The sequence below is a fragment of the Felis catus genome, chromosome E1 (genome assembly GCF_018350175.1).
Source record: "Felis catus isolate Fca126 chromosome E1, F.catus_Fca126_mat1.0, whole genome shotgun sequence".
Lineage (NCBI taxonomy): Eukaryota > Metazoa > Chordata > Mammalia > Carnivora > Felidae > Felis > Felis catus.
Window position 1 is genome coordinate 20,550,259 of NC_058381.1, and position 25,705 is coordinate 20,575,963.

Here is a 25,705-nt window from a genome sequence, read left to right on the forward strand (position 1 = left end):
TACTAATTAACTTGTCAATAAAAAGTTAAAATTATTTTTTCTTTCAATTTCCCCTTGATTACCAAGCAATGGATGGTCACTGAAATAAAGCCAGAAAGCACAGAAAAGTTGAAAGAAGTATAAACTAAAGCACCTAGCATTGTCCACTTTGGTATATTTTCTTCTACCCTTTCTTTTCATGACTTAAAAAATTTTTTTTAATGTTTATTTATTTACCTATTTTTTTTGAGAGAGAGAGAGGGGGAAAGTGAGCAAGGGACAGAGAAAAAGAGAGAGAGAGAGAGAGAGAATCCTGAGGGGCAGAGAGAGGAGAGAGAGAGAGAGAGAGAAGTGGGGCTTACTCGGGGCTCATGTTTTACCTGAAGCAGGGCTCGAACTTACCTGATGTGGGACTTGAACTCACAAACTGTGAGATCATGACCTGAGCTAAAAGTCAGATGCTTAGCAACAGAGTCACCCAGGTGCCCTAATGTTTATATATTTTTGAGAAAGAGAGAAAGAGAGAGAGAGAGAAAGAGAGAGAGCTCACGCACGCGCATGAGTGGGGGAGGGGCAGAGAGACAGAGGGAGACACAGAATCTGAAGCAGGCTCCAGGCTCCAGCTGTCAGCAGAGCCTCACGTGAACCGTGAGATCATGAACCTGAGCTAAATTGGATGCTTAACCAATTGAGCCACCCAGGCGTCCCTATGACTTTTTTGAAAATGTTTTTTAGTATTTATTTATTTTTGAGAGACAGAGAGACAGAGTGAGAGCAGGGGAGGGGCAGAGAGAGAGAGAGAGAGAGAGAGAGAGAGAGAGAGAGAGAGAATGAGAGAGAGAAAGATAGTATCCAAAGCAGGCTGCAGGCTCTGAACTGTCAGCACAGAGCCCGATGCGGGGCTCGAACGCATGAACCGTGAGATCATGATCTGAGCCGAAGTCAGACATTCAACTGACTGAGCCACCCAGGTGCCCCAACACACCTTTGATTACCGATGAAGTTGAAATGTTTTCAGATGTTTATGAACCATTTCGGTTTTTTTTGAACTGTCCATTTTCTTTGCTGTATGAGGTATTTTTAAATACATAAATAATGAATTAGTGGAGAGGAGGTTAATCTAAAGCTCGTAAGTATGAGCCCCAGCCATTCCAAACTGGGGTTCTGCTTTACACGGGAGGAGCCAGAAGGTCAATCAGGTCTTTCTCTCTCCTCCCTGCCCCTCATGGCACGCAGTCAATCCCTTCTTAAACTGCTACGCATCGATCTGAGCTGCTTAATATCTGATTTAATGTATTTAGTTTCATAAACCCTTTCTTGATTAAGTATGATGCTTATTTTGGTTTACTGTTTTTCCTGGGCGCAAGGCCACACGGGAATGTGGGAGTAGCAGCAGCTAGTGAGATGGACCAACAACAGATTAAAATCTGCTTTGCTTTGCTTTATCTGTAAGAATCTGGAAGTCAACTTGCTGCCTCCAGCCTGCCCACTGACAAGTGGACTGTTGGGAGAAGCCCCTCCCATGTTAACAGTGGCGGCTTCCAATGACCCACGTGGAGTCCTCGCCACTGTGGGTCGTGCAGCTCTTGCGTGGGGGCTGTGAGCGGAGCCCAAGCACAAAACGAGTGGGTCCTCGCACCTCTCCCGTTTCTTTACCTTCACGATTTGGCCACAGTGGGCTCAGAAGGGGGCTATCGAGTAGCAGGTAGCTTTTTCTTTGTTTTTTGTTTTTTTAAAAAACTTTTAAAAAATGTTTATTTTTGACAGAGAGAGGGAGAGAGTGAGGGAGCGAGCACAGGCAGGGGAGCAGCAGAGAGAGAGGGAGACACAGAATCCGGAGCAGGGTCCAGGCTCTGAGCTGTCGGCACAGAGCCCGACGCGGGGCTCGAACCCAGGAACCCACGAACGGCGAGATCATGATCTGAACCAAAGTCATATGCTCAACCGCCTGAGCCACCCAGGCGCCCCGGCAAGGTAGATTTTTCTTAACCTGCGCTCTGAAGATTCTAATTACTCACACAAACCTGGATATGAAGCTGACATCAGCTTCCTTCAGAGTCACTTAGAAAATCTCGGTCAGCGTGAGTCCCTTCCCTTTCTGAGCTGACACCCTATACTTAGCAATTACAGTTAAGTGGCCACGCAGGCAGTGCTGTGGTGCAGGAACACGCCAGGGTGAATTACACACCCTCCCTCCCGTCTAACCAGAGCCTACTGACTACCTGCTTCCTTCTTTCCCTCCTTGGATATTTATTTAGTGCTTCTTGTGTTAGGTGCAGTGGATGACCCAAATACATGCATGGCATATCCCCTGCTCTCAGTGAGCTTGTAGTGCAGTGGGGGAGACACACGAGGCCTACGGCTAACTATAAAATGAGAGGGAAAGTGACAATGACCGCAAGAGATAACGAAGAAAAAGCCACAGAGGCCCTTCCATGTATCCCACTTTCAGGCCTTTCCCTGAGGAGCCATCAGAGACTCAAAGCCATGGACACTGCCAAAAGCACTGAGCGAAAGCACAGGAGTGAATCCCAAGGCCTGTGTGCATTGCTGTCACACTTATACAGTGATATGTGATCACTCTAGAGACAACATATCCCCCAATCTCACAATTACCCTTGATGGGAGGTATCCCTTCCTACTTCATAATGTGTAGACACTAGAAATAATTTCAGTAGCCAGAAAATACACTCATGTGCTAAACCTGTTCCTTAAAGAGGAGATTCTTCTTTCTAGCAACAGAGGGCATCTTGGTAGTGTCCACGTTTACGGTGTAGCTCCCAGGTCTGTGCCCCTGAAACTGTGTCCCCGCCGGGTCCTGGACACCTGACCACAGGGAGCAGTGGCTGACATTCTGTAATCTGTTCCACCCTTAGCTCTCGAACCTCTGCCTTGCCGCCGCTGCCCCTGAGAGCAGCTGTCCTTTACCTGGCCAGCAGCCCTCTGGTTGTTGTGGACATCGACCTATTCACGACCGACCTGAGCTAGAATGTGGCCATCACGAGACACTCTCACCTAAGGACTCTGTTACCGGTGATATCGGAACAGGGAACCCAGAGTTGAGGGTCAATTCCATGCACCTGTTCTGGTGTGTTTCTAACTAAGATCAAACACATTCAGTGTATAGAAGTCCTTTCATAGCTTCCCAAATAAATACTCATTTAATACGTAATTACTGAGCCTCCAGAAGGTAGACACAGTCCTTCTCGTGGAACTCACCACAACTTCCTGAAAGGGACAGATGCACCCCTTCCTTGAGAAAGTAAAGGCAGCCGGTGTGGCTCTGCAGGTGAGTGACAAGAGCAGAAGGTACAGCTGCTGGCCTTTTATATAACCTACCTAACAGGGCGAAACTACCGAGGAGACAGAAGGTTCTCGGCGAGGGTAAGGGACACTGAGAAAGGGCCACGAATGGAGGGGGGTGAGCCGACAGAAGTTAATAAATTAAGAAGCAAATGAAGAAGGAAGACGTGAATCTGGGTGTTTGTCTAAGCATCCTGAAGACAGGAACCTTATTTATCTTGTTCCTGGCTGCACCCCTGGTGCAGAGAACACTGCTCAGCAAGCAACAGGTGCTCAAAAGATACATTTTAAGCGAATGACTGTTGGGACAGTAAGAATCATGATGACAATAATAAGGAAATTGGCCACTATCAACTGAGCACCTACCCCGTGCCACACCTGTGCCAGGTGCTTGGCCAGACTAACCTGAATCCAACAACATGCGAAGCTGGCATTGTTCTCCTCGCTTCACTGATGAGGAATCGAGGAATTAGGAGGTAGACAGAGGTTCATAAAACACCCAAGGTCTCTTGTGCACAGATGGACTTAAATGCATACCAGTGTCTGTCCGGAGCCTGTGTTTTCCCTGCTGTGTCACTGCTTCTCAAGCATGAATGTACTAGTAACTCAGGCCCTGGGCCCTTCCAGATGACTGGGCCACTGTGGGGTCTCCTGCTGTCATCATGCTTAGTCATCAAGCCCAAGCAGCCCCACGGGAAGGAAGCGCAGGTGCGCCACAAGGGGGCCAGCACGGGTGCACACCTATGAAGCGTGTTGACTGAAAGCGCCTTGTGTATCGAGGCCTGCTTGGCCCAGTGGTGCGAACGAGGCCACTGTGACAGCTTCCGTCTCCATGTCCAGTGAACTCATTTCCGTGGCTTAGAGATACACCCGGTCCGAGGCAGCCATGTCAGAGATGCATTTACTAGCTTCAGAAAAGGTGGCTGTGAACCGTGGGTGGCTCAGTAAAACCGGTTGGTGACACTAGGAAAGCAATCCAAGCATGTCGCAATAATGGCCCGCAGCAGCTTCCCAGGACAAGACCATGCCACCTTCTAACCCAAACTTGGGTGATCAGAGCTCCTCGACCTCACTAAGATCTTTTCTTAAAAAAAAAACCATTAAAAATTCTCCCCTTAGGACTTTCTCAGAACCTTCTCCCCATCTCTGTTTTTTTTTTAAAGGCAGGTTGATAAGGTACATAGCTACTATTATTTCTGAAAATTACTAAGACCTTAAAAGACTAGGGCCACATTCAGAATATCTATGCAACTTTCATCCTGTTCAGAAAATTACAATTGGGCACAGAGGTATTCTTAGAACCAGCACTTAAGCAAGTTTGTGTTTAGAACATGGTTAGAATATAGTTTGTTTTCAAGGCAAGTGGTTGCTAAATCTCCTTCCCTCTCGGGGCGCCTGGGTGGCGCAGTCGGTTGAGCGTCCGACTTCAGCCAGGTCACGATCTCGCGGTCCGTGAGTTAGAGCCCCGCGTCGGGCTCTGGGCTGATGGCTCAGAGCCTGGAGCCTGTTTCCGATTCTGTGTCTCCCTCTCTCTCTGCCCCTCCCCCGTTCATGCTCTGTTTCTCTCTGTCCCAAAAATAAATAAACGTTGAAAAAAAATTAAAAAAAAAAATCTCCTTCCCTCTCTGTGAGAGAGTCTTCTCTGCCTCTAGACTCTTCCGTCTACAAATTGTCATCTTCATGGCATAGAGCTGTCTTTCCAAAACACAAGTCTGATTAGTTCGCTCACTTTATACAACCTACCAACTTCTTCTATATAGTATGTCAGGTGGCTATGGGATTTATCATCTGTCTGGGCCACTCCTGAGAGTTAAAGGGACAGCTCTATCAATTATTATGTTGGGGCAACAGGCCTAACCAGGCCTGTCCCTGGCAAGCGAGGATCTATGGTCATCCCACAAAGAAGGTGCCTGTCAGCTCTCCCTGACCCTTCCCCACCCACACCAGCTTCCCAGAGGTACCTGCCCTTCCTGCACTTCCCAGAAGCACACCTCAGCTCTGGTTAACTTCTCTGCTGGATGAGTGAGTGTTCCTGCTCCCAGACCATCTCCCAGAACAGCCTCACACATTCTCCAAGGCAGAGGTGGGGGGGGGGGGGAGGCATGCAGTTTTAATAAGCCTTTCCTGGATTATCAGTATTTGTATTTATACACACTTCCCTCTCTAGGTTGTGAGCTCCTAAAGGTCAGGGGACTGAAATCACCCTGTGGATACCCCCAGTGTATAAAGAAGGGTGTTTCATCTGTCTTAGGTGCTCAGTGAATGTTAGCTGATAATGAATGAACAAATTCCATGACTAGAGAATGTTGCCTTTCCAATAAATACAGAGTTCTGGGTTATAAATAAATGTTTATGACTATCGTGTTTTATTAAGAGTCACCGACTGTCTGGCTATCATGGAAACTTCAGTCAATTTCCACATATGTGAGTGTATGGAAAAATAGTATGTGAGTAATTTGTTTTCTCGGTGGTGAAGACAGTAACAGGCATATTTCATTTCCATTGTTCACTGGGGATCGTATTGCTCTGGGCCAAAATGCTGAACCTGCCGAGTGGTGACTAATGTCAGAAGTGCTCTGAGTTGTGTTGGGCTCAAGGGCACGCAGGGCTCCTAGCCTTTAACTCACATGTGGTGCTCTCAGACCCGCGACAAATTGCAGATCACTGTTTGCTACAGAGAAGACACGGTGTGAATTCTTGTGTGGCCCTTCCCTATCCAACCTGTTTCTTACAGTGGTGAACACCCAAGAGAAGTGGAAGGAAACTCCCCGAAGAAGACTGAAAAATGTCACCTCCCACGGGGTGAGCAATGGAGTACACACCCAGCAGTGTGAATTCCCTGTCTCAGTAATGTTTTCCCTCTCCCAAAGCCTTAATCCTGAAGTGATGAGCAATGATTGGTAAACTCTTAAATCTAGAGAAATCTGCATTTCCAGTTACTTTACAGAGTGAGGAAGAAAATGCCCCTCAGTAGTCATCCCCTATGACACCTTTTTGACTGGCGTTGATCCTTGGCACACCTAACTGCATATACTAGAGAGGCAGAGAGTAAGATCCATGAATAAAGGAGACATGAAAGGTCAGAGGCGAGTCTATGAAAGTGTCACAGGTGAGTCACTAGGTGGTGGTGGCTGTTCCTACAGCCCCTGAGAACCAGAAGAAACCACAGCACAGGGAATTTTGGTTTAGAAACAGGACAAAATTTCCTGAGTGGGATGTTTAAGATCATTAAATAAATCACCAAGGGAGCTGGAGGTCCTTTAAAACAGAGCAGTTACCAAGCAGTCAGGGATGAGTTCTGTTTAAACCTGACCACTGCCTTGAACTCACGGGGATCATTAAGCTCTTCCCAAACCCACAGTCTCTCATGATACTCCATCAACTGCCAGCGAAAGATGAGAACTCAGAACCAGAGGGGCCTCAAGAGGTCGTCTGACTGGCTCTTGTCAACCAGTATTTTTAGGGTTCACTAAGGACAAAAAGCAGTAATACCTGGAGGTGCCATCATTTCACCTGTCTCTGACAGTCAAGAACTTGTCCTAATGTTGAGTCAAACTTTCTTGGTTGTAAGATGGGGACAAGACATGTAAACACTTATCCACAGTAAGCTAAGATCATCGCACTTTCTCAGGCTTTTCTAGGCTCTTCATGCTTCCAAAGCCATTGCTGGAAAGTTCAAGAAAATCTAAAAGACTGGGTGAAATCTGACTTTGACATGACTGCTCTGTACCCAGGTGGATTCTACAATGCCAAGTTTTGGGGTCTGAGGTATTAAATATTAAAAATTTTTTGTTTTAATGTTTTTATTTTGAGAATAAAATATTTTTATTTATGAGAGAGAGAGAGACAGAGAGAGAGAGAGAGAGAGAGAGAGAGAGAGAGAGAGAGAGAGAGAGAGAAAGAGCACGAGTGAGGTAGGGACAGAGAGAGAGGGAGACACAGAGAGCAGGCTCCAGGCTCTGAGCTGTCAGCACAGAGCCCAATGCGGGGCTCGAACTCATGGACTGTCAGATCATGACCTGAGCCGCAGTAGGACACTCAACCAACTGAACCACTCAGGTGCCCCAATATTGAGGAGTTAGGGATGGAACATGGATGGAATTTTTACACATTTCTGCTCCTCTCTCTCTCTCTCTCTCTCTCTCTCTCTCAGCCATAGCTAAGCTTCCAAGAACGCAAGCCACAGGGGGCACAGCTCTGTTGCTGGGGAGGTAAGGGAAAGAAGTAACATACTTTTTACCCCAGGCTCCAGGGAGGACAGCGTCCGGGAGGTGGAAGGTGGGGCAGAAGGAGAATCAGAAGTCACAGCAGCAAACAGGCTAAGAGGATGGAGGGAAAAGGGAATAAAAACACACAGAAGAACTTCTCCTGAAAGCAACCCCAACCACTTGGAGGAGGCCTTGGAAGGATCTTTCTCCTGCTCCTGCTACAGTAGGTGAGTCAGCAGGACGCGTGCTAGCTGGGATGGAGAATGAACGCAAAGGGGTGGGAGGGGGTAGGGACCTGCTGGGAAGGTAGGTCATTGCCAATGAACTGACCACAGGTTTCTAGCTAAAACATATACTTGCAGCCCCCACCCAGCCCTCCCTCAGCTGTCACCTTCTCAGTTAGCACCTATCCCTATGGCTGCCGTCCTTCTGGTCCTTCAGACTGGCTCCTTCAGCAAGCCTTTCTTCCTTGCCTGGAGCTCTCCGTTCCATCAAGGTTGCCAAATGGCCTAGAAAAGCCGCAAAGGCTGGTAGAGACTGGGGTGGTTCTCTCGAAGGCGAAAGAGGACAGGGAATTTTTTTTTTATGTTTATTTATGTTTGAGAGAGCAGGGGTGGGGGAGGGGCAGAGAGAGAGGGAGACACAGAATCCAAAGCAAGACCCAGGCTATGAGCTTTCAGCACAGAGCCCGACGTGGGGCTCGAACTCACGTGAGATAAAGACCTGAGCCAAAGTCGGATGCTTAACCGACTGAGCTACCCAGGCACCCCTAAATGCAAATTAAATTAAAAAAATGTTTATTTATTTTAAGGGAGAGACAAAGAACCTGAGTGCAAGTCGGGGACGGATGGAGAGGGATGGAGAGAGTGAATCCCAATCCCAAGCTGACAGCACAGAACCCAACGAGGGGTTCGAACCCATGAAACTGTGAGATCACGATCTGAGCCGAAACCAAGAGTCGGTTGCTTACCTGACTGAGTCACCCAGGAGCCTCTCAAATTAAATTAAATTAGAAATGTTCAAACTCCTACAGGTCAAGAAAGGAACTGACAACTAACCTGTTCTTTTGCCACCTGCTGGCACATTTTAACGTGGAAAATTCCTGGTATTATTTTGACAAAATAAGACTTTTAACATCCTCCCCCCACCAACCTACCACCGTTCAATTAATTTGGGGAAATCAAAAAGCACTTCCATTCCACATGCAGAAAATCCGACGCTGTTGAAGTGACTGAAATCATTACCCTTTTATTCTTTAACAAAGTAACCCACGCAGAGGACTGCAAAAACCCCACAAAACTAAAAGCAACGGTCCCTTGACCCGCTGCTCCTTTCTTTGGTACTTGTTTCAAATCGCCTCTATTTCTAGTTCTTCAATCACTGGATAATATGCTTAGGCTGTTCTTTCTGACTTTATCAGGTTTAGACGTTAGCTTCTGTCTTCCTTTCATGGCAGATCTGCATTTCTATCACTAGGAAGCCCCTCTCTCCTCCTCATCTATACCTTCATCAATACAGCTCTATCACTCTTGATCATCTTTATTACTTTAAATAACAGATGCATCCTTTTCACTTTATTCTGTCAAGAAACCATTTCTTTCTGGCTCACCGTGTGAAGTAAGGATATCGGCATCCAGCTCCTTTTAGCGCTTCTGGCTTCCCTCCAGCTCCTGCCTCCTGTCAGCTCTACTTTCACATGCTTGGGGGCTGAGAATGCTTCTTTTGTGACATCTGCCGTCATGGGCTCTTGACTGTACCTCCAAAAGGTGCCTCTGTCTCAGACACCCCTCTCTCAGTCAGTGCTACCCCAGCTACCAGGGGCTCCGGCCAGGTATCAGTCCTGTGGTCCCCTTCCGTCTCACGGGAGCCCTGTCATTCTCACTGTGTCCACTGCTAACATGCTAGTGCAGGTGACCACCTTTGATGTTCCGGACCAGCCATGCCCTTGTCCCTGCTACAGTCCATCCTCTACAAAATGGCCGGGGTGATTTTCTTTCCTGAAACATAAATCAGCTCACATTGCTCCCCTTGCTAAAAAAAATAGTCTCTCTCCCGGCAACCCCCTCACTGTTGCCCATAAGGCCTTAAGTGATCTGCCCTGGGCTATCTCTAACTTCCATTCCCTGCCCTCCCCCCTCAGGCACACTGCTCCAGCAGGACTGGCCCTTATCTTTTGACCATCACAGAGAATTCCAGTTTTAGGATGTTTGTTCCTGCTTGGGAGAACCCCCGGTCTTTTCCCTGTCATTATTTAAATCCTAACTGGAGCGTCCCTCCTTCTGAGAGGTCTTTCATGACAGCAGAGAAACCTCCTGACCCCAGCTATGCTCTACCATCATGTTATCCTTCTTCTTCATGGACTCCAGACATTATTTTACTGATTTATGTGTATTTATTGTTTACCTCCCTTCCTAGAATGTGAGTGCTGAGGGCTACTTTGTTCACTGCCTGCATCCCGGTCACCTAGAAGAGTGCGCCTGGAATATAAAAAGCATTAAAAAAGATTCATTATTACCAACTCGTGTTTTGGTAAGGTCTCTATGCTTTGTGTAAGATTAAGTTCAAAAGCTGGAAATCAAGCAGTGTTTTATTATTGCAACCATGTATTATTCATTACTTAATGGAGTGCGTAAGTAATGTCCCCAAATACATTCTCTCTTAAACTCCACCCGCCCCTCCCCCATTTACAAATTGCCTTTTCTCTTTCATGATCTAGTTTTTACGGTTAGATAAAACCCTCTGAATCCCCCTTTCCCTAGGTACCATTCATTGAAGTCCTCTACCTCCTTGCTCTGAGCTACACTGATTCCACACCCACCACTTGGACTTTATTTCCCTCCTGATTTGGACCTACTACCTCTCAGCTCTCATCTCTTCCTGCTTCTTCTTTTTATTACCGTAGTTTGTTGGAATACATCTTCAGAACATTTTCTAAGAAAGGGTGTATGAAAAGTCCCTGTTTGTCCGATTGTGTTGTTTCCCTTTCTCACCTTTTCCTTTCTTTTTCTTTATTAAAGATTTTTTTTTTTTAAGTAATGCCTACACCCTACCTGGGGCTCGAACTCACAGCCCTGAGATCAAGGGTCACAGGGTCACAAGGGTCTACTGACTGAGCCAGCCAGGTGCCCCCTGTTTTCTTTCTTTCTTTGCTTGCTTGCTTCCTTCCTTCCAACTTCACACTGGACTGACACTTCCCTGCTGGGTAAAGAATGATCTGGTTTGACAACACTTTCTCCTCAGGGCTTTAAAGACAATTTTCCATTGTCTTTTGGCACTCACTATAAGGGGAGAGAATTCACATGTCCACACTTTTAGGTATAATTCCAGTCTCAATTAAGACTTCACACAAAAGATGTTTACAGTAGACAGAGGGAACACAATTGTATCAGTCCTGGCAAGGAATTGTTGCTCAGACTGGTGCATACAAGACAAAATTACGTCAGGTTAGCAAATTTAACTGACTCTGTTTGAGTTAGTATGTTAAGCAAATAAACTCAGTTTGATTCCTTCCAAATGTAGGCACTGCGTCTACACATTGTTCTCTTGATCAGGCTACCTACCGTCCTGCGTCGTTCCTAACACTTTTTTTTTTTTTTTAAATTTTTGTTTTCAACGTTTATTTATTTTTTTGGGACAGAGAGAGACAGAGCATGAACGGGGGAGGGGCAGAGAGAGAGGGAGACACAGAATCGGAAACAGGCTCCAGGCTCCGAGCCATCAGCCCTGAGCCTGACGCGGGGCTCGAACTCACGGACTGCGAGATCGTGACCTGGCTGAAGTCGGACGCTTAACCGACTGCGCCACCCAGGCGCCCCCCTAATAGTTTTCTTAGCAAACCTCTTCTTTCCAGTACTCCCAGTTCACTTTCATGGCCTTTGGCACAAGTGCAACTGCTTTTCGTTACCCATTTGCACAGTTGGTGTGGTAAGGAACGGGGTCTGGCTTACTGCTGTATCTCTGGCACCTAACTAACCTAGACAAGGCCTGGCATTTTTGAGCCGGGGCTCATTGTCATAGGCTGGGGAAATGAAAGCAAAGGCATACAAGGTGAGCTGCTGTTGAAGCCCAGAGAAAGTCAAGACGCTTACCTTTCTCGAGCTTTTTAGGCCCCTGGTCCTAACATAAAGGCAGTGGCTCTGAGAGATCATGAGCTTTGGGGTTGGAGAACTTGAATCTGACTCTGCTTTGCCACTTATCAGCTGTGTCATCTTGGGTAAATCATTTATATGTTCTGCTTTTATTTATTTTTAAATTTTAATTCATTTATGTGTTTGGAACCCCACTTTCTTCCTGTAAAATGGGGGTAAGTACATCTACTTTGTTGTAGAGGAACTTTGAGGATTAAATCACATACTTTATATAAACTGGCACAATAGTAGGATCTTTTTTTAAAAATTTTTTTTAATGTTTATTTATTTTTGAGAGAGACAGAGACAGAATGCGAGTGGGTTAGGGGCAGAGAGAGAGGGAGACAGAATTGGAAGCAGGCTCCAGGCTCCGAGCCATCAGCACAGAGCCCGACGCGGGGCGCAAACTCATGAGCTGTGAGATCATGACCTGAGCCAAAGTTGGACGCTGAACCGACTGAGCCACCCAGGTGCCCCCACAATAGTAGGATCTTAAGAAGCAGTTGTTGCTATTATTGATACAAATAAAAGCCATAAAGAGTGGACACATAGAAATCAAACCTAAAGCACTAATTTGGATGAAAAATCCAGTCCATATTCTGTGAAATAAGACTAAGCATGACAAAAATATTCTAGAGTAAAACTGAAATAATTAACAAGTATCTAAATGATCTGAGGTTCCTTTCAGTCCAGACCAAATGTCCTTCATGTTTCCTGTGGCTCTGCCTCTACCACCATCGACTGATCTGGTCTATATAGCTCCGTCCATTAAAAAATCATTAGGCAGAAGCCTCAAGCTACCAAGTCTTACATTCGATTTCTTTTGTATCCTTTTACTTAGTGATGAACATTTTGAGTAAAAGGTAGAAATTAATAAGGTGTTATTATAAGTTTTACATTTATAATATGCTTTGATTATACAAGATTAAATATACATGTGGTGTGACTGCATACAACACGGGAAGTGACTGTTGGGGTGATTTACGGATATCGACCTCATTATTTTAGTCCTATTGGATGTGGTGAGTGCTCTGTCTGCCCAGGGGCTTCCTCTTTCCATCCCATTCCCTCCAGGTGGTCTTCCCTCTATTACCTTTTTAGGGTTCCTGTTCCTTTCCTTTGGAGCTTGCCCAGATGGCTGCCCCTTGGGGAGATGACAGTTAGCCTGAAGGATCCAGAATGAACTCATCACACAGACTGGAGGATTCCCAGGCCGCCTCTCTGCTCAACTACCCCGAGTGGCAGCCAGCCCAGAGTGTGTTCATGTACCCACAGCAATGGAAAAGAGAAGAGGACTTTTGAAAAGGTAGGTTCCCGTTATGCTTAACCTCAAGGAAGCGTCATTTTATTTTGGTTTGTGGTCAATCAATGCCCTCCCCTGAGAGACGCGGCAACAGGGGAGGTGCAGAAACAAGGCAGGCAGGAACCTCAAAGCCACAAAAAGCCTTACATTTGATTCCTTTTTGCCTACTAAAGGGAATCCACTAATAGAATAAGAGAACAAAATTGCAATACACTTAGCTTGCTGCCAGGTAGATCAGGGGTGAGGCAAGGAGAAGGAAGAGGAAGCATGTCAAGCATCTGTTTTCTCAAATGTGCAAGACAAAGAACAGCATGGAACCGGCAAGCTTGCCACTCTGCCCTATTTGCTATTTGGGTTCCAAGGACTGGAACTGATGGCAAAGTTTTGAAGCTTTATATTTAAAGGAACGTGGGTCCCTGACCCTCTTACCCCTCTGTCCAGGATGGACACAACACAGGACAGCCGCTTTAGAAATCTGCATTAGCCACCTGCCAAGGCTTCCTGAGGACAATGTGATGTTCTAACTCTAATCTTTTATATAATAAAGGTGGAAGAGTTTTCTCAATGGTACAAAACTCTAAAGAAAATTCGGTAACACATATCAAAGACACCTCATACCCTGTTCAAGATATCAAAATCACTTATCGGACTAAATATGATGGTAGTCTGTGTGCCTAAGAAGTGTGCTTCTACAAGTTAGTATCCGTATTTTCTCAATCTGATAAACATCAGCTTTGATTTATTACTGCTGCTCCTTTAAAAAGAGTCAGTGACTCAGAGCAGAGATAATGTGCAATATCTAATAGTTAATCAAGACTTGTCAGGTGCTCGGATGTTTATTTTATACCTTTCATTTTGCTAAAGGTGTCCTTTCAGGTTTGAGTTCTGTTCTTCTGAACAGATGGCTATCATGTAACTAACAATGCTGAGTTTATTTACCAAGGATTTGTGGTCTAGTCACACAAAAGTGAATATGATTGACCTTCCACTGGTGACAGGTGAAAACAGAGCCTAAATAAGAGGCCAGCAGATGGAACTTTGAACATTCAGAAAGAGGTTTCAAAGAGACCCTAGAGTCGGTTGTTAGAATGCTTCGGTTTATAAAACATAAGAAATGCTTGGCAGAAATTGTATATAAGAAGGTAACAGAATATGGCTTTGAAATTTCGTATACATAAAATAAGTTACTTGGTGAAAATATTTCCCTTTGTTAGTGGTCCTAAGTTCTTTTTTCAACCACATGAGAGGTCCAATAAGCTGCCATCAAATGACAGGCGGTTCCACGGGTAGCGAGTCTCAAGGCTATCAGAATCCCTGTGTGCACAGGGTTTAAGAACTGCACCCTGGTCTTCTCAGGACCCCTAACTACTTCCCAATGACAGAATTACTGCTTTTATGGCCAGCAGAGTAACAACTGTAGAACTTTGCTCACCCGGGAATCGGGATTAGCCAGCTGAGTTTAGAACACATCTGCAACTGGTTTCAGGTTCTTACACCACACACGGCGGGAACTGGTCTTTTTGAAAATGTATGGTACAAAAAAAATTAAACTTTTGAGTTTAAAACCATAGAATTTCACATAGAAAGAGAAGGTAATATTTTATTTATTTATTTTATTATTATTTTTTCAACGTTTATTTATTTTTGGGACAGAGAGAGACAGAGCATGAACGGGGGAGGGGCAGAGAGAGAGGGAGACACAGAATCGGAAACAGGCTCCAGGCTCTGAGCCATCAGCCCAGAGCCCGACGCGGGGCTCGAACTCACGGAGCGCGAGATCGTGACCTGGCTGAAGTCGGACGCTTAACCGACTGCGCCACCCAGGCGCCCCAAGAAGGTAATATTTTAAAGATCAGACTATACTTCCATTCAATCTTATTATTATTTTTTAATAACTTGGCTTTTGCCCCCAGTGCTCTACTAACGGCACTTCCAAAGGCCACCAAGTCAAATGGACTTTTCTGGGGCTTAATCCCCTTCGCTGGTGAGGCATCTGGCCATGTTGCTCCTCTTCTTTCCAAGAGATGACTTCACCCAAGCCTCCTTCTATCCTGCTGACCTCCCACCCATGACACCCAGGAGTTGCCTCGGGTTCCAACCTGGTCCCTCTTTTCAGTCTACATGTTCTCCTTGGTGACTTCTTCCAGCTTTGGCATCAATTCAAACTCATTAAAGCCACCCAAGCCTCCTTCTATCCTGCTGACCTCCCACCCATGACACCCAGGAGTTGCCTCGGGTTCCAACCTGGTCCCTCTTTTCAGTCTACATGTTCTCCTTGGTGACTTCTTCCAGCTTTGGCATCAATTCAAACTCATTAAACTGCCTTCCAGTCTTTGATGATCTGGTCATTCTTCCACACCTTTCTGGTAGTATTTCTTTTCTTTTTAAATGTTTATTTATTTATTTAGAGAGAGGGGGAGAGGGAGAGAGGCAGAGAGGGGGGAGAGAAGGCTGGAGAGAGAGAGAGAGAGAGAGAGAGAGAGAGAGAGAGAGAGAGAGAGAGAGAGAGAGAGAGAGAATATATATATTCCAAGCAGGCTCTGGGCTTTGAGCATGGAACCCGACTCGGGGCTTGATCTCAAGAACTGTGAGATCATGACCTGAGCTGAAATCAAGAGTCAGAGTCATGACTGAGTTCCCCCAGGAGCACCCTTTCTGCTAGTGTTTCTTGCCACTCCCATCCACACAGCCTCTCACGCCGCCACACGGGACTACTTCTCACTGTTCTCAGACAGGACCCACGTGCTTTCAAATATTTCCTTTATGGCTTTGTTTATGCTTTCTTCTACCCAAAATACACTGCCCCATCTCATCTGCACATCCCTCCCTAGGCCCCAGATCCCAGGCCCACGTTTGTTAACTGCGTTATTGACATATCACTGATATACGATAAACTCCACATATTTCAAGTATGTAACCTGACTAGTTTTGTATACCTGTGAAAGTATCACCACACTCAACATACCCATCACCTCCAAAAAATCTTTTCCAGTGCTCCTTTGCAATCCTGTCTTCCTGCCCCTCCCCGCTCACTCTCTTTTCCTAGACAACCACTAATCTGGTTCCTGTTACTATAATTTGTATTTCCTAGATTTTATATCAATGAAGTCATAGTATGTACACTTTTCAGGTGGACTTCTCTAAGCATTTGTTTTGAAATGAATTTTGAAATTCACCCATGCGGTAGTGTGGTTGCACAGTTCATGTTTTTCATTTCTGAGTAGGGGTCGCCTAGATGGACCACACTTTACTTATCCATTCACCTGCTAATGGACGTTTAGATTTTTCCTTGGTATTTGGTTGCTACAAATAAAGCTGCTGTGAACATTTGTGTGTAAGTCTTTACGTGGACATTTGCTTTCATTTCTCTTGGTTAAATACCTCACAGTGGCATGACTTGAAATATATGGCAGGCATGTGTTTAAACTAAAAAAAAACACACTGCCAAATTATTTCCCAAAGTGATACAATAAAGGTGACAATATAAATTATTCAATTAATACAAATTTCCCAAATGGACAGTACAGTTATCCAAAAATTGTTCAATAGCGCCAAATCCTATCTTAGGGAGAAAGCATTCAGTCTTTCATTATTAAATACAGTAGCTTTAGATTTTTCATAGATGCCCTTTATCAGATTAAGGAAGTTACTTCTATTGTTAGTTGGCTGGAGTTTTTATCAGAAATGAATGTTGAATCTTGTCAAGTGCTTTTTCTGCATCTACTGAAATATCTGACGGTTTTTCCTTTTAGTTTTATTTATATGGTAAATTACATACATTGATTTTTACATCTCCATTTCCAATGAATACTGCTGTAGTTGTCTTTCCTTATCATATTTGCTTCTGGTTTTGGTATCAGGGTAAGGCTGGCCTCAGAGGATGAGTTGGGAAGTATCCCCTCAATTTTCTGGAAGAGTCTGTACCGAACTTATATAATTACTTTCATAAGAATATACAATTCACACCGGTGAAGCCATCTGGACTTGGAGTTTTCTTTGTGGGAAAGTTTTAATTACTAATTTAACTTCTTTAAGAGTCACAGAACTATTCTGGTTATTTATTTCCTCTTGTGTGACCCTGGGAAGTTTGCTCCTTGCAAGGAATTTGTCCATAAGTCATCAGACTTATGGGCATAAAATATTAATAAAGATATTCCTGGTTATCTTTTTAATATCTACAGAATCAGCATGCATGTCTCATCTTGGTATTGGTAATTAGTGTCTTCGGTTCTTCCTCATTACCTGACTGGATGCTTATCAATTTTATTTTGGTCTCATTGATATTTGCTCTTGTTTTTCTGTTTTCTGTCTCATTGATTTCGGCTCTGATCTTTATTATTATTGTGTTTCTTCTGTTTGCTTTGGTCTAATTCGCTCTTATTTTTTCTAGTTACTTGAAATGGAAGCTGAGGTTACTTATTTGAGACCTTTCTTCTTTTCTATTCTAGGTATTTAGTGCTATAAATTTCCACCTGAGTGTTCTTTGAGCAGCATTACACAAATGTTGATATGCTGTGTTTTTATCTTAATGCAGTTCAAAATGCTTTCTATCCATCCTTTTAATTACCTCTTTCACCCCTGGGTTACTTTGAAGTGTGTTATTTAGCTTCCAATTATTTAGGGATTTAGCAGAGATCTTTTTGTTATTATTTCATTATGGCTGGGATCTATGAATCCATTATATTAATTGTGACCTGTGTCATGGTCCAGACAGAATGCAGTCTATCTTGGGAGATACGTCTGGAAAGAATGTGGGTTCTGATGCTGTTAGGTAGAATGCTCTATAAATGCTAATTAGGACAAATTGGTTGATAGTGTTCTTCAGGTTTTCTATATGCTTTCTGTTGATTTGTTCTATCAGGTATTGAGAGAGGGGTATTGAACTTGGATTTGTCCATTTTCCCCTGCAGTTCTACCAGTTTTTGCTCCCTGTATTTTGAAACTCTTATTAGAGGCATAAACATTTAGGTTTGTTATATTCTCTTCAGGAATTGACCCAATATTACTTTGTTACTGCTATTTTTTAAACTGATAATTGTCTTTTAAAAATAATTAAATAACAAGGAAAGAATCTGATAATATTTACTCATGTAGCACTTATTTCTAATGACCTTTATTCATTTGTGGAGATCTATATTTCCATGTGCTATATATAATTTATTTGTTTATTTATTTTTTATTTTAGAGAGAAAGAGTGAGAGCAGGGGAGAGGGGCAGGAGAGAGAGAGAGAGAGAGAGAGAGAGAGAGAGAGAGAGAGAGAGAGAGAGAGAGAAAACAGAATCCATGCCAGTGTGGAGCCAGATACAGGGCTTGATCCCAGGACTCTGGGATCATGACCTGACCCGAAATCAAGAGTCAGATGTTCAACCAACTGAGTCACCCACGTGGTCCAAACTTTTTTTTTAAGTTTTTTTTTTTTTTGAGAGAGAGAGAGAGAGAGAGAGAGAGAGAGAATATGAATGAATGAATGGGGGAGGGGCAGAGAGAGAAGGAGACAGAGAATCCCAAGCAGGCGCCCCACTAGCAGCACAGAGCCCTACGTGGGGCTCAAACTCACAAACTGTGAGATCATGACCAAGAGTCAGATGCTTAACCTGTTGAGCCACCCAGGTGCCCTCCATGTGCTCTATTTTTATTCTGCCTAATGGACAAAGTCTTCAATTCATCTTCATTTTGAAAGGTAGTATTGCTTGGTATAGAATTGTAAGTTGACAGTTTTTTCCATTGGTATTTCCATTGGAAAGAAGTTGTTCTGGGGTGTGTGGCTGGCTCAGTTGGTAGATCATGCAACTCTTAATCTCAGGGTCATGGGTTTGAGCCCCATATTGGGTGTAGAGATTACTAAAAAAATAAACTTAAAAACCAAGAAGATGCTGTTCCATTGTTTTCTCGCTTTCATTGTAACTAATGAGAAATCTGCGATATCTTTATCTTTTTTCCTTTGTACATACTATGTCCTTTTCCTCTGGCAGCTTTTAATATTTAATTTTTTACTATTGGTTTTGGGCAATCTGTGATATGCCTTGGTGTAGTTTCTTCATGATTTCTTGCATGTAACTTTTAGGATCTGTGGGTTTATAAAATTTTTATTAAATTTGGAAAATTTTCAGCCATTATTTCTTCAAATTTTTTTCACTCTTCCCCTCCTTTGGTGGGGACTTCATTTACACATGAAGTTGTTCCACAGTTCACTGGTGATCTATTTCTTTTCAAAAAAATTTCTCTTTCTTGCCTGTGTTTCATTTTGGATGGTTTCTACTGCTGGGTCTTCAAGTTCACTAGACTTTATTTCTGCAATGCCTAATATGCTGTTAAATCCATCCAGTGTATTTTCATGTCTAACACTGTAGTTTTCACTTCTGGAAGTTTGATTTGGGTCTTTTTGGATCCTTCTGTGTCTTCAACTGTTATAATGCAGTGATAATAACCATTTTAATAGCCTTGTTGGCTATTTCTAACATCTGTGGCAATTCTGAGTTGGTTTTGATTGATTTTTCTTCTCATATTGGGTTGTATTTTTCTGCTTTCCTGCAGGCCTGCTATTTTGATTGAATGCCAGATATTGTGAAATTTACCTACTTACATGCTGGATAATTTTGTATTCCTTTAAATATACTTGAGCTTTTTCTGGGCTGAAATTATTTGGAAATAATTTGATCTTTTTTTTTTTTTAAAGTTTTTATTCATTTTTTTAAAGTAACCTCTATACCCAACATGGGGTGTGAATTCCCCACCCTGAGATCAAGAGTTGCAGTCTCTACTGAATGAGCCAGGCAGACGCCCCTAATTTGATCTTTTTGGGTCTTGCTTTTAAGATTTGTTAGAGGAGGGGCACCTGGGTGGCTCATTCAGTTAAGTGTCCAAATTTGGCCATCATGATCTCGTGGTTCATGAGTTCCAGCCCTGCATTGGGCTCTCTGCTGTCACTGAGGAACTTGCTTTGGATCCTCTGTTCCCCTCTCTGCCCCTCCCCTGATCACATTCTCCCTCCCTCCCTCTCTCTCTCTCTCTCAAAAAAAAAAAAATAAAAATAAAATAAATGAATGAATGAATAAATAAATAAATAAAACTTAAACACAACAAAAGGCTTTATCAGGGGAAGCCAGAATAGTGTTAAATCTAGGGCTAATTATTCCCTAGTACTTAAACAAGACCCTTCTGCATGCTATATGCAATGCCCTGTTAATTATGAAGTTTTCCAGTCTTGCTACTGGGGACTGGCACTACTCCTCACTCTCTGTGCCAGGCATGATCACTGTTGACATTTTTGCATTATTCTTTTTTTCTCAGGTAGTTTTCTAATACACATGCACTGATCAGTGTTCAGATGAATACTTAACAGGAATCCTTGCAGATTTCCCGAGTTCTCTGTGTAGCTGTATCCTCTGTTACCCTGTCTTGCAAACTTTAGCGACCTTGGTCTCCCAATCCCCAGGTTCCACAATGGTTCTCCCGCCGTGTGCTGCGGCCTGGATATTCTCTCAAGGCAGTAAGCTGGGGCAACTGCAGGGTTCATCTCATTTGCTTGTTGTCTCTCATAAATCATTATCCTTTACTGTCTGATATCCAGTGTCTTGGAAACTCCTGTTTTATTTACTTTGTCTGTTTAGAGCTATAATCAGAAAGGAGAGTAAATCTCATCCTTGTTATTCCATTTTGGCTAGAGGTGGAAGTCTGCCACTTTTTTTTAAAATAATTTTTTAACATTTATTTATTTTTGAGAGACAGAGCACAAGAAGGGGAGGGGCAAAGAGAGAGGGAGACACAGAATCTGAAGCAGGCTCCAGGCTCTAGGTTGTCAGCACAGAGCCCGATGTGGAGCTTGAACTCAAGAGCTAAGAGATCATGACCTGAGCTGAAGTTGGAGGCTTAACTGACTGAACCACCCAGGCGCCCTGGGAAGTCTGCCACTTTTAACTTAGAGATCTCTGTGTAAGCCTAATACAAATTGCACTTCTCTTTGATGAAGTTTTCCCAGAACATTTTCCCCATGTCTTACTCCTGTCAATATACTCTGACTTTAAAGTGCTTTAAGCCACTTTCTTTAAACTTCTACAAACTTATTACCAGTTATACACTTGTCTCCTTTGATAGATCACCAACTTCTTTTTTTTTTTTTTTTTAATTTTTTTTTTCAACGTTTTTATTTATTTTTTTTGGGACAGAGAGAGACAGAGCATGAACGGGGGAGGGGCAGAGAGAGAGGGAGACACAGAATCCGAAACAGGCTCCAGGCTCTGAGCCATCAGCCCAGAGCCTGACGCGGGGCTCGAACTCACGGACTTGCGAGATCGTGACCTGGCTGAAGTCAGACGCTTAACCGACTGCGCCACCCAGGCGCCCCGATCACCAACTTTTTGATGGGAGGAGTTTGGTCTTTGTATCCCCATGTGTGAAGATGATATCTGATGTGTGACTGAGCCTCAAGAAATATTTTTTCCCTGTTTCTTGGTGCTGGCTAACCAGCACTGACTTTCATTTTATTTTTACCATCTTAGCCATTTGTAAATGTAGAGTTCAGTACTGTGAAGTTTATTTACAGTGCTGTGAAACACTGCCAGAACTTTCTCATCATTATGCAAATAGAAATATATATTTTTTTAACTGAATGAACAAACGTGGTGCAGACCTTTAATTTTACAGATAAACCATGTAACAAAAAAGTTTGATCTGCTCAAGAGCTTATAGCTAGCTGATGGCAGAGCTAGGCCAGGAGCCACACTGTCTGTTTCCTGTCAAACATGCATTTCTACTAGGTCTGTTAACTCACTGCATATGCTAAACACAAAGACCGAGAACTGTTCTGCATCAAAGAAGCTTCAGATGTGGAAAAGCCAGAAGTTACTAGTTCTGAATGGCATAATTTAGCTAGGCTGGGCTTGATTCCCCCCCCCCCCCCATTTCTTTTGGTCAGCAAGGAATAGAATATCTCTTAACAACTTGTTCCCTGATTTTTTTTTTTTTTATGACAAGGAGTTCTCTGAGCCATCTAGTCCTATAAAGTTGCTTTCCTTTTCCATCTCGTACAAAAATTTCTCTTTACAACCTCAGTCGGATTCTTTTCATTTTGTGTGATATCTCTAGGCCTGACACCTCTCCTCCTAAGACCAGGATATAACTCCTTGCTTCATTTGGTAATGATTCTATCTTACCAAGGATGGTGTGTGGATCAAGCTGATTTTTTTTTTTTCTCCACTATGAAAATTTTATGTGAATCTACTGGTTACTAGCTGCTTTGTTTCTGGAAGATATCCTAAAATAATCTCATAACTTTTAGATATATATATTTTTTGGTTTTCACATTTAAAATGACAATTATAGAAAATGTGCCATTCCATAATTTTTGAGACAAGTTACAAAGGAGTCTGAGCCTTTCTTATTACTACTGCTCTTCACAGATCTCATGACTAAGGAGACATTTGTTTGGTCCAGGAGCTCTTGCACAAAGGGTGCACATGGGTTCTTCTGGGTTCCTTTCCACACAGCACCTGTTCGCAGTTAGGACCCACTTCTCAGCCTCTAAGCTGGGAGTCGGCTTATGCACACAGCCTCTCGTTGTAGTTTTTGAAGTCTTTTACTCATTCTGCAGTTGCTGATCTGAGCAGGAATCCCTACATTTTGCACCCCTGTCAGCTTACTGACAAGGAGAGTCTGAAATTATTTGGAGTTCTTTTGTTGCTAAAAATAAGTTAACGAAAAGCTGCAACGCCCAGCATACAGTGTATCCATGGCTGTTCTGGTAGCTCTTTTAGTTGATTTAATATCCTGAATACCCATTCACTTCTGTCCCTAGACGTATGACATTGCTTAGAGCTGTAATCCTGTAACCAGTACAAGGCAAGAGGTGCTCATTCATAAAGGGAAGAAGACTGTAACGGAGTTCTTCCTTTCTTTCATATACAAGGAGAACTAAGTTACCATCTTCTGGCAGGCAAGAGCATACATCAGTGGGGAAGGGCTTAGAGCGTCCTACAGCCAGGGGGCCCCAGCGGCCAGCCTCAGTGTCCAGGAGTCCCCAGTGGGAGCCCGCTGAGTGCCGGCCACTATTCCAAACACCAGGGCAACTGGTGTGAACAGCTCAAGTACAGTTCCTGCTAACTTGGGGGCTTATACTCTAGCTGGAACGCATGTGATAAAGAAAGAAGTAAAGGTATAGTGCCAGAAGCAGATGAGAGCCGTGGGGAACAGTTAAGTAGGGCTGGGGGCAGGGAGCATGGGGTGGGGGGTGGGGGCGAACTGTTGTTCTCTACCAAGATGGGCAGGGAAGGCCTGATGGGATGACAAGGGAGTAGTGGTGAAGGATGTCCCTGTCAGAGTAATACTGTGGTTGAGTAATACTTCCAGTTTCTAGTACTATGGAAAGTGGGCATTTCTCTCTGTGTCTTCCTGTGTATCTCTACTGGGGACACTGAAGATGGTAAATTGTGGTCACTCACTTTTCTCTCACCATAAATCAGATGTTTTTGATAATTATAACTGGCCCAAATACTCCATGAAGGAGATGGACTATAATTTAATTAACAAATCCTTTACAGTTAGCTATCTACATTGTTTTCACCTATTGTATTTTCATTTGTTTTACGCTTTTAGTTGTTACATACACTGCTGTGATTAGAAACCAGGCATCTCAGGAAAGCAGTTTGGGAATGCAGAGGAAGGGCCATGAGAACACGCATTTGGGGTCCAGGACAGAGGAGAGGGAGACACACATGGGAGCGGCGGGCAGGAGGTGAGCAGTGACTGTTGGATGAGAAGGGCCAGGAGCAGGGGTCTTTGACTTCCTCTACCTCAGGTCAAGAGGCCTCATTTCCCCTGGCCCCCTGCCTGTGCTTCCCGGGACAAACCAATGGCCTGCTTATTGGTCTGAGTCTACTCTTGAGTTAAAAGAACAGAAGCAATGATGTTCTTTAAAAAAATTTTTTAATGTTTATTTATTTTTGAGAGAGAGGGTGGGGGGGGAAGGGTCAGAGAAAGAGAGAGGAGAGAAAGAGAGAGAGACAGACAGACAGAATGCGAAGCAGGCTCTAGGCTCCGAGCTGTCAGCACAGAGGCTGACGCGGGGCTTGAACCCATAAACCGTTGAGTTCAGGACCTGAGCCGAAGTCGTATGCTTAACCGACTGAGCGACCCAGAAGCCCCTGCAATGGCATTTTTTAAGTTAAGCAGATATTACAGATACTGCTAAACAAACAAACAAACAAAAAACCCCAAAAAACAAGAAGCAGATGGCACTGACTTCAGGCTTTCATCCACAAAAACAAAACAGGAAAAATAAGTTTCTATGCTTATGAGTTGGGGTTATAATTGAGCTTTCCAGCATCCAGACAGGCAAATGCCTGGACAGCTGCTTAGGGCAGATGGGTCCTTTGACAGCTTAATATCGCTGAGTTTCTGGTGACTCTACAGTCAGGGCAGCCAACGTGAGACCATCTGTTTACTAGTGGGCAGAAAAGCTCACGACCAGCAGGTAGCCACTGCTGAGGATGAGGCACAAACCCAAAACCGAGTCAGCCATTTTCATAACCTCTGCAAAGCAAACTGGCCTGGCGGGCCGCTGGTACCACCACCAGAGACAAGGGCTACATGCCTACAAAACACGACCACATGGGACGAGGATATGCCCAGAGGTTTTAGGTTTGTAACGTTTTTTTATTTTTATCTTTTTTTACTTAAAAAAATATGGGATGCCTGGGTGGCCCAGTTGGTTGAGCGTCCAACTTCGGCTCAGGTCATGATCTCAGAGTTCATGGCTTTGAGCCCCGTGTCGGGCTCTGTGCTGACAGCTCAGAGCCCGGAGTCTGCTTTGGATTCTGTGTCTCCCTCTCTGTCTGCCTTTCCCCTGCTCACGCTCTGTCTCTCTCTCTCTCAAAAATAAACATTAGAAAAAAAAAATTTTTTTTTGAGTATAGTTGACACGATGTTACAGTTGGTTTCAGGTGTGTCCCAAGAGGTGTTATTTGGGTTTATTTCAAAGTATTCAAATGCCATACATAGATCATTCACTCAGAAAGCTTTTTTGTTCTTTTGTACTTTTCTAAATGGGAAAAGAGAATATCCAGGAATTCAGGCCTATATAATAGGCCTAAAAACTAGCTGTCATTTGTTTATTATTAAAAATGAAAAAATTTTTTAGATAAGTAACACATATATTTAATTGCAAAAGATTTACAAGGAAAAATAAATAAATCTCCCACCTACCTTTCTCCTAGTACCCTATCTCCCCTCTTTCCCTCCAGAGATAACATTGTTACCCATTTCCTGCATATCTTTCCAGAAATTGTCTATAATATACATAATCATGTATGTATGGATACATACATACACACACATATAAATGTATACAGATATGTCCTTATAACTTTCTTATTGGCTATATTTAAAATGAACAAAGCCATATCAAAGCCTCTGAGAAGAACCACAGTAAAGAAGCCTGTTTAACTTTATTAGCATATCTACCGGTATCTGACTTTGGGTCCCCTCCTCTCCCCTTTGGCATAATTTCTGATCTGTGGAACAGGGCCAGGACTTGAATGGTATGGCTGTATCAGGTGTTCCTGGATGGCATCTACCCTGGTTGGTCTGTGCTTGAGCTGTCCTTTTTTTTTTTTTTTTTTAATGTAAAGTTTATTCTTATATTTTTCTTTTTTATTCATCTGCCTTTCCTCATTTTCTTTGCTCCTTAGTTTCATATCGCCTATGCACAGTTTTCTTGCTCTTTTCTTTCTGGTTTATTATTTGCTTTGAGCGGGGCAGCTATTTGCTGAAATGCAGTTTTTTTTTTTAA

At 43.6% G+C, this 25,705-nt stretch overlaps 1 protein-coding gene across 3 annotated transcripts in view; it reads right to left on the reverse strand.

Moving 5' to 3' along the window:
• Positions 1-25,705, reverse strand: part of MYO1D (myosin ID) — a 362,829-nt gene that overhangs the window by 58,373 nt on the left and 278,751 nt on the right. The window contains exons 22-23 of one of the 3 annotated variants that reach the window (XM_045044201.1): positions 9,894-9,967; positions 8,723-9,487 (exon numbers count right to left, since the gene is read on the reverse strand). The exons of the other annotated variants lie outside the window; for them this stretch is intronic. Coding sequence (XP_044900136.1) covers positions 9,459-9,487; positions 9,894-9,967 — 103 coding nt within the window. The 3' untranslated portion in view covers positions 8,723-9,458. Of the gene's footprint in view, positions 1-8,722; positions 9,488-9,893; positions 9,968-25,705 lie in introns of those variants that run through there. 3 annotated transcript variants of the gene reach the window in all.